Raw genomic sequence first — 9,611 nt, 5'->3', positions numbered from 1 at the left:
TACCAAAAGTCCGAAAAAATCTAATCAGGGGAACATTGTTCATTATAAAGATATGTAATGGGTTAAAATCAAACGCTTTATTGCACAACTGCTCTGCTGGAAGCGTATAAATGCATGTTGTTGTCAAGTTGTTGCTAACGAAAAAATGTGAATTATAGGTTAATACGCCCGCACGCGATCCAAAGGCAGGGAACACATGGGTTTGTCGCATCAAAGGGATCTGTTGCCGAGTGATCTCCTTCTCAATAATACCTCCATGGTTATACATTACATAGAGCTTCTATGAGGCCCAAAACATGATTAGTGTTTCTCTAGCACTGACCTTTTTTCCAACGACCCTTGGTGAATGTGTATTATTTTAATACCTTAACTGTGGATTTTAGTCCAAGTTTGCCATTTTACTAGCCAATATGGGGGAAAGATATGGGTAGACATAAACTCTTGAATAAGGCCTACTGTATTGTAGGTCTAAAACTAAAAATAAATCTCTGCTGCTTAACTGGCCAACCATAATTTCCAGTTGTCTTATGGAAGACACAACTTTTTGTGTCTTATCAATATAGGTATTCTCTTTTAATTAACATGGTATTTGTGATAAGAATATTTGGCTACATGTAAAATGTGCTATAATAATGTACAGCAATTTACAACTGATTTTTTTTTTCAGGTTGCATGTTGTTTTCGGCCAAGTGGTTTCTGGTGAAGAGGTCGTGTCTACTGTAGAATCATTAAAGGTCGATGGCAATTCCAAGCCAGTAGCAGATGTCAGAATCTCAAGCTGTGGAGAGTTGGTCTTGCGACTGAAAACAAAAGGTAAGAAAGAGAGTACAATTTACATATTCAGAAGAGGCATTTGTCATCTCTGCAGAATTATATTGTATGGCAGCCATTCTCTATGGTACCTTCCTACTCGATCCTACGTTCTCTAGATAGAATTTTGTGAAATGCTAAGACAGTGTATAACACATAAGAGCAACTCAATACACATGACCATCTCAAAACCAACATCATTGACTAAAAAATAAAAAATTGACATTGACTTGAAAATATTCTTATTCTGCATATTATAAGCTTTAAAATGATGGGTCTTTTACTAGAATCAACTTACTATGCTAAATTTATGAGTAAAAGTATTATGCTTCTCTGTACTAAAAGCTTAACAGGGAGAAAATATATTTTGTCAATGAGTATAAAATACTGCTACATTCTTAAGCTAACAACTCAGTTTAACAGTCAGTGACAGTATGCTGATTTTGTGATGGCAAGCCTCGTTTTATAGTATCTGTTTATATGTTTTATCAGTAATACTTCCACATAACTTTTCTTTATATAACTGTAGTATCCAAGAAGGCAAAGAAAAAGAAAGAAGCAGCAGAAAGCTCAGATTCAGAGGGATCTGCGGACTCTGTAAATGAGGAGAAAAAGAACAAGAAAAGAAAGAAAAAGCAAAAGAAAACTAAGAAATCAAAGAAGAAATCCAAGAAAGAAGAGTAAGTTCAGATGTAGATTTTGATAGTTTTGTTAATGCAACTAGATTATGTGATAATTATTTTTAGCATGTGGTAAAATTGTATAATGCATGTTAAAATGTAAACAGTTAGACCTTTCAATATTTGTGATTACTTGCAACAAAGAGCATCGTCTTACTCTTATTACACTCTAAAAATTAAGTTATTTTACTAAACAAAGGTTTTATGATACAATGATAAATTATCTGGATTTTTTTTTACTCTGTTGTTTGAAAACAGGGAACCAGTTGTGAAGCAAGAGGTGATAGAGAGCGAGTTTGTCTCATCCATCAAAGCAGCTGAGATTCCTGAAGTCCCCTCCAACAAGTTCCTTTTGCGTAGATCACCTGTCAAAGATGAAAAAAAACAGTAGGAATGATTTCACAATATTACACATACAATCCATTGCACACAGCTCTGTCAATATCATGAATGGTATATTCCATAATTTTATTCCTGTGGGTTATGGTACCTGTAGTTTATGTGATTTAATCAAATACCATGAAATTTCATGTTTGTCATCGGGTTCATTGTCAAAATAAAAATAATTTTATTAAATCGATGATAGAAATAAAATGATAGCTTTCTATGATTAAATGACATAAATCATTCCAAAAAAGGGGAAAAAATCATAGAAAAGAAAGAAAGAAAAGAATCAGGTTTGTAGAAATATAGATTATGATAATAACAAAATTGAGTTCACTTCATTGGTTTTGTTATTGTAAACATATTATCTTTAAAGATAAAAATGATTATTGTAATGAGTTATAGCCCGAGGAATAAATGATCTACCAGTTATGCCACTCTGTTTTGGACCTGTTGTGTGACTGACTCATTATGATTGGACAGGATGTCTCCTGTGTTCCATCACAATGTGATATTAATAGCAGATTGTGGTAGACTCACTCTGCTAACTAAAACTGATGATCCTCTCAACTTTTCTTATAAAAGTATCTAGCCTTCCCTATTCTGATGTAAAATCCCCTCCCAGCCAGCCAAACAAATATTCATCACCGCACATATCACAGACTTACAGTGTAAACAAATAGAAAGTATTTCATTTCAAATTAATTTTTTCGGAGGCATTACTTGTTTTTTTCTTTTCATTCAAGGATGCCTCATCTTATTTTATCTGTACCGTTTTTTTTTCCTGTCTTACCTTTAATTTATTTGCCAAACTTTCTGTCTTCATTTAAAGAAATGGAGTAAAAAATGTCGCTGGGATTAGACGTGGATTAACTATGGATTCTCGTGTGCAGATCTCGCGTTCTGGTCGTAAAATTAGAGGAAGGGGTACATTGGTAAGTGCATCATTTATGAATTTTTTTGCTAGACCACTATGCATATGCTAGTGGCTAGAGTTTTATGCAATTCCAGAAAAGCAGTGCATACTCCAATGGTAAATTATATTTAATATAATTGGGCAAATTTGATTTTCCTTGATGCAATATTCATTTCATATTATGTACTGTATATCATGGCGGTACAGCATACCCCCATGTTTATGTTAACTGCAGGAACTTTAGGAATTTTGTATTTTAAACTGTAGCGATACAGGACGCCATCTCGCTCACGCTCAAGAAGCACCACACCGCCCCACTGGCGCAGGGAGAACCAGCGCCTTGAGACTCAAAGAATGCAAAATGCAGGTCCTAACAGATGGCAGAGGGGTGACTTTGAGGAGCGTCAAATGGGCAGGCGACAACAGCGGGAGAGACCATCACCTGATAAATGGGAAACAGGAAAAATTATGGAAGACCCAGAAGAGAAAAGGTAGAGAATTATCATCTTTTCATGTGTTTATGTAAATGACTTAACTTTTAAAGTGTTTTTATTTTTGTCATCATTATTTTTATGGTCGAAAGAAGGGAATCATTTTGTAATCATTAATTTATTATCATTATATTACTGTATTGGGTAGTTTTTGTAATATTGATTCAACTTGCTCTACTCAATTTAGTGTTTCTTACAGTTTTCAACCTCCTCTATATTGTGGAGGAGTGTTTTTATCTGTTTGCAACCTCCTCTACTCTACAGGGAGTGTTTTTAGCATAGTTTGCAACATTTACTCCTCAAGGATTTTTCTTTGCACAGCTTGCAACCTCTTCTATTTCACAGGGAGTGTTTTCAGCTTAGTTTGCAACCTCCTCTACTCCATAGGGAGTGTTTTTAGCTTAGTTTGCAACCTCCTCTACTCCACAGGGAGTGTTTTTAGCTTAGTTTGCAACCTCTTCGACTCCAGGGAGTGTTTTTAGCTTAGTTTGCAAGCTCCTCTACTCCACAGTGAGTGTTTTTAGCAGAGTTTGCATCCTCCTCTACTCCACAGTGAGTGTTTTTAGCATAGTTTGCAACCTCCTCTACTCCACAGTGAGTGTTTTTAGCATCATTTGCAACTCTACCCCACAGGGAGTGTTTTTAGCATAGTTCGCAACCTTCTCTATACTATTCTCTAGAAAATATTTCTTGCATATAATGCATGAGTACCAATCTGGATGAATATTTCTTGCATAGTCTGTCCCTTTTTCTCGACTTCATGTGGACATTGCATAGTGCATTTGTCCCGTTCCCCCCCCCCCCCCAATTCTTTGGGTAGTGTTCATAGCATAGTATTTTGTAGGAAATAAAATATATAAAAATATCTTCTTCAGAGAAAGGCGGGAAAGGTTACGACAAGAGAGAAATAAAAGTGAAGTAAATAAAGACAAGAACCAAAGGCAAGAAAAAAGACGAGATGAGGAGAGGTAGGTTGCAATATATATCTTCATGTTGTAGTGATTGGTTAGTTTCTTTGTGTTTTAATTACACCACCATTTCAATTTCAACTGACTTAGATCCATCATTTGTTTCAGGCTTAAAAAGAGATCTAAGGATGAAAAGGAGGAAAAGGAAAAGTCTCCAGAAAGGTCACGTAGAAAAAGAGAAATATCTCCAATTATAGTATCAGTGTCTAATGAAAGAGCGCAAAGAGTGCGTGAAAAATCTCCAGATAAATCCAAGGAAAGAAGATCTCTGCAATCCCCCACGAGGACAAGTGAACGAACCAAGCACAGGTCACAAACTCAGTCCAAAGTTCAGAATTCAGGATCGCCAAACAGGGCAAGAGAGGATAGAACTAGGCGTAGATCACCTGTCGTGTCAAAGAATAGGGTTAGTCAGAGATCCCCTAATAGAACCGTAGAGAGGGTACACCGAAGGTCACCTGACACGTCAGAAGGAAGGCCACTAGTGTCACGTGACAGAGAAAGTCGGAGATCACCAGGTGTGTCAAAGGACAGGAGGAGAGAAACATCATCATCAGTGGAGAGAACCAACCAAAGATCCCCAGTCAGATCAAGAGAACGCCAAAACTCGGTAGGCAGGTCAACAGGTAAGCGTGATAAGTCGCAAAATAGTCGAGAAGCAGCAAGTTCTAAAAGTAAGGCAATGTCTCCAAAACAAGTTCATTCACCAAGGAGAGGAAGGTCACCTGTTAGATCTCGAGGCAGAGGTCGTATGCAGTCACCAGCAAGGTCTAGTCGCAAGTCTATGGAAAAGAATGATAGTAGAGAACGGAAGGCTAGGAATGATAAATCACCAATGCCCCAAAAACAAAGGTATTAACTAAGTATAATTTTTATATCCATTTTACGTTTCCTATAGCTTATATTCTAATAAACATGATAATTTATTCTAGAGGTGTACCTTATTAAAAATCGCATGGGATTTTGTTTTTCATAGGATTGATGAACAGAGAGGGAGGTCTAGATCTGTAAGTCCAGTCCTTCGTAGATCAGGATCATCTAGGTAAAGATTTTAGGAAACAGAATACCAAAATTAATGGTTAATGATTAATAAAATGGATAATGTTTTTGTTTTTTTTTTTTTTCATTTTTGTGCTGTTTACTTTCTCAAGCACTTTGTATTTCTTCAAAATGGATGTCAAGCACTATATAAATGTATATTATATTATGTATATGTACTGTATATTATGTATTTTTAATGTAGTATCATATTTGCAGTAATGTAAGTAACTGTAATTGCAGTTATAACCCTTTTTTTGTGTTCAGTTCCAGTAGTAGTTCTTCTGTAGAACCTATTCCATCTGATGTCAGAAAGCCTAGAAAATCGTCAAGACCCAGTTCTTCTCCTGAACCAGCAAAGCTATCTAGAAGTCAGAACATAAAAGAACAAGACACCAAAAGCCAAGAAAGTTCGGATCAAGGATTGAAGCTCTTTGATGATGGCAGATGCGAGTCTGACCTTGAGGCTAGAAGAGAAGAGGAAGAAGACCCATACTCAATGGAAGCCAGAAGGAAGCACCAGCTTGCAAAAGAAAAGAGTAAGCCTTCCACATCAGTAAAGGAAGCTTTCCAGTGGAAACCACCTGTTGAAGAAACTGATGAAGAAGACAGAGGCCCAGCCAGTGCTGATGAGAAAACGAGCTCACCAGAAGTGATACGAGAAGAGGAAGACCTACTGGAGAGAGTTGAAAAAGCAAAGGAAGTGTTTAAGGAATTAGAGGAGCAAGAGAGAAAGGGGCAAGAACGACATGTAGAAATGGTTACAATAGAACCATCCCTTGCCTTAAAATATGGATGTAAAGTGGTAGAAAAAGATTCAATAAGGCATGTCCACCCTCTGTTACAATTGTCTTCTCCATCGAACTTCATTAAACTGGTAGAAAAGAAACCAAGGATGGATGAGGAATCAAAGGTGCCATCAAATAATAGTTCCTTACTCTCACCACAGAAGTTACCTCAGATCAAGGTAACACCAAAAGTTGATGAGGAAAGAGAACATAGAAAGAAAGCTCCAAGTAGACGTTCAAGGTGAGACTCAAATAATAATAATCCACTAACTCTGATTCAACCAATTATCCTTTTTTTATATTTTATTTTATTTATTTATTCTTTACCCTGGGTAGCCTAATCAGTGTAAAAGCATTGTTATGCTCCATGGCCAAGCAACAGATACAATAAAGTAGTCAAATGGCAAAAATTAAGATAAACGTTCAATCAATAAAGGTTATAGAAATCTAAAATGCAAAAAGGATAAATTCATGATAATAATAATAATATCAATAAAAATAAAAGTAATAATAACAATAATAATTGTTGATATAGCAATTTCCTTGCAGTTTAAAATTGCAAACTACTCTTGTAGAAGTTTTCCTGAGCAAAACCCACACAAACCAATATCTTGCTTTATTTTTTTTTTTGTTTAATATTTTTTTTTTTTTCTCTGCTTTTTTGTAACTGCTAATATGATCATCTTCTAAAAAATAAACTTCACTAAATGTGTAAAAAGTCTTGCCTAACCTATGTATGGGGAAATGTTACCTCTTAGAAAGATACAGAGCAGAATGGCACAGGTGCTAATCACTGTGTGTACATTGAACCATGGAGATCTTAGTATCCTTGGTACAAAATTAGTGCCGGGTCCTGGTGACCTGCCCTAGCCACAGTGCAGCGTCATGCCTCCTGATGAATTGGGCAGTACACCGACTGTGTGTTCTTTAACAAGTTCATAGGCCATGTGTACGTGAGAATAATGTATTAAATGTCTTTTCCAAAAGAGAATTCTCTTATAACATGAATTCCACATGTATAGCAGCTTGCATAGCAATTGGTCATCTATAACTGTTTCTCTTTCTCTTTACAGGGATTCCTCTGAAAGTTCATCTTCTTCAAGGGAGCGAAGCAGTACTCGACACCGCCGGCAACGAAGTTACAGTTCAAGTTCCGATGATGATAGAAGGCGACGGTACGTACTATTAAGTAAATGTAATGTACACTAAAGTGACACTGCAAGTGGAGTGAAAAAAAACCGAACGATTAAAGGGATGGAAACATGTTAGGTGTTGTTAATGCCTAGGCAGTGTGAGAACTTTTGTTTGATTTGGTTACTCTACATTGTTGGCTGCTTGTTGAAAGTTGCATTGGTTTCAAGTGTATGGTTTAAATTGCAATACATTTAAATAGATATTTAACACATGAGTAGCTATGGCCCTCCGCACAGCTGTGTAACATCTCTTAAAATACAATATCTAGATTGTCACCAAAAGGCAGACGGTCACCACCTCGTCGCAGGACGCCACCTCGTCGCAGATCACCACCTCGGCGTAGATCTCCACCTAGACGTAGATCTCCACCTAGGCGTAGAAGCCGGAGCCCAGTAAGACGGAGAACACCTGTACGAAGGTCTCGAAGCCGATCACGCAGCAGAGGTGGACGAGACAGAAGAAGGTTATTTTCCAATTTATTATTATTAAAATGAATACGGGGGGGGGGGGGTGGAACGATGTGATTGTAGCCCCCTAAATTTTATTTTAAAAAAATAATTGTATTGTAATTTTGATATATTATTGTTATCATTGAAAATATAGCACCAGTAATTTCAATGCATCTTGAGGTATATTTTCTCAAAATTTTCTCACCACAGCCCTAACCATGGTGGGGCTGAGGTGGTGTGGATTCTTACGCACCCCCTACCGACAAATCCTGCATCCGCCCTAGGTACATGTGTATATAATGATTAATGTACTGTAAGAAGCCCTCTATGATTATCCTTAACTGAAAGAGCTACCCTGTTATATAGAAAATTCAACATTTTAAACAAAATTAAATATACTTAATGCAAAGAATTTTAGAGACTAAATATTAGTAAAAAATTAAGGATGGCATTATTGTATTGTAGATCACCAAGGAGAAGGTCAAGATCACCGTATAGAGGGCGCCGTTCCCCATCACCACGCCGTTCATACAGGTTAGACAATATCCTGGCATATACCTTTTGATTTGCATTTACTTTATTTAGAATATAATAGGATTGTTTAGAACTATTGATAGACTTGGTTTATCTAAGTTATCAGATATTTTACTGCACCTTTTGCCAAGGAGTACAAGATTCTTGCATTGCAATGTTTACATTTTTTTAACTTTGTTTTTGGTTCTATAAATTATCAAACCACCTATCTCTACCTTTACCTTTACCTTTCAATGTACAGTGGTGGTTCTGCAGCAACCACTCCTTTATATGCAGTGAAGAAGTTTCTAAGGCAAGACTCATTTTAATCCTTGTTTCACGTACAGTACTTATTTTTTTGAAGATCATCAGATGAGGGCAGAATAGAAATAAAAATAAAATTTTGTTTTCCTTCTTAGCAAATAGTTTTGCCACAAACATCCAGACGGAGGAGAAAATAAAAATAAAATGTGATTGGTGAATGTAAAATAGGATGGTTAAATGCTTCAAATTTATATAATTATGAAAAAATATACATATCTTATCTTTGGAGATTTCAAGGCAGCAGTGGGCATAATAAAATTAAAGTACGCTAATTGGCCAAAAATAAAATTTTGTTTTTATTTGAAATCATCAATATTTAAAGTCGGCGGGTTCACCAAACAAGGTATAAAAATGTCTCGCCTAAAGAGTAAAATAAAAAGATGTAAATGTTTTTAAGTAAGTTTAGCTGAGGAATTTGTTATTTTGATTCTTTCTTTAAAATTGTAAAATACTAAACTATTTAACACCATCACAATTTAGCAGGCAGTCAAATTTGGTGTATTTATTTTTTATCTCATGGGACATGGGATAAAACCAATTAAACATTATAAAGCTTTATTTTAAATGATTTTATTATTTAATGATGCTGTACATACTATTAAAAAAATTGTTACGGCTGATTTACAAATTTTTTTCAAGAGCGTCCATGTATTCATCCACACTTAAATACGGTGCAAGCGCAAGTTATTATATTGGGTTTTTTGGAAGAGCTAATAAGATAGAAATTTTTAAATAGTTAGGATGTTTATTTGTACAAAATAAAAATATCTTAAAATTGAAAAAAATAAAATTAAAAAAATTGAATGCCAAGACGTAATTCAAACTCACAACCTTAAGTTCTTTAGAACACATCCTTAACTGACCGCGCCATCCTTGTGATGTGCCTTATTAGTGTAATGGCAGTAATATACAGTCCTTGCTGAAAAACCTATCTTGTTTTGTAGGGGAACCTTGGGGTCCAATTTTAAAAAAAGGAAATGAACATTTGTTAGAAATCGCCTCTATTTTATTTGTCCGTTCAAAACTGGCAACGCTGGATGCTTTTAAAGTTCGGTT

At 35.8% G+C, this 9,611-nt stretch overlaps 1 protein-coding gene across 2 annotated transcripts in view; it reads left to right on the top strand.

Moving 5' to 3' along the window:
- The window catches only part of LOC117107972 (peptidyl-prolyl cis-trans isomerase G-like), a 35,373-nt gene that overhangs the window by 23,676 nt on the left and 2,086 nt on the right, over positions 1-9,611 (top strand). For both annotated transcript variants that reach the window (XM_033249781.1, XM_033249782.1), the window contains 12 exons: positions 668-813; positions 1,340-1,490; positions 1,749-1,877; positions 2,707-2,809; positions 3,058-3,281; positions 4,157-4,249; positions 4,358-5,101; positions 5,226-5,291; positions 5,555-6,316; positions 7,149-7,250; positions 7,538-7,732; positions 8,184-8,252. In XM_033249781.1, the coding sequence (XP_033105672.1) occupies positions 668-813; positions 1,340-1,490; positions 1,749-1,877; positions 2,707-2,809; positions 3,058-3,281; positions 4,157-4,249; positions 4,358-5,101; positions 5,226-5,291; positions 5,555-6,316; positions 7,149-7,250; positions 7,538-7,732; positions 8,184-8,252 (2,784 nt within the window). The remainder of the gene's footprint in view (positions 1-667; positions 814-1,339; positions 1,491-1,748; positions 1,878-2,706; positions 2,810-3,057; positions 3,282-4,156; positions 4,250-4,357; positions 5,102-5,225; positions 5,292-5,554; positions 6,317-7,148; positions 7,251-7,537; positions 7,733-8,183; positions 8,253-9,611) is intronic.

The sequence above is a fragment of the Anneissia japonica genome, unplaced genomic scaffold (assembly GCF_011630105.1).
Source record: "Anneissia japonica isolate Jap-2015-1 unplaced genomic scaffold, ASM1163010v1 scaffold287960_len3192837_cov198, whole genome shotgun sequence".
Taxonomy (NCBI): domain Eukaryota; kingdom Metazoa; phylum Echinodermata; class Crinoidea; order Comatulida; family Comatulidae; genus Anneissia; species Anneissia japonica.
This window is presented reverse-complemented; position numbering and strand designations above follow the sequence as displayed.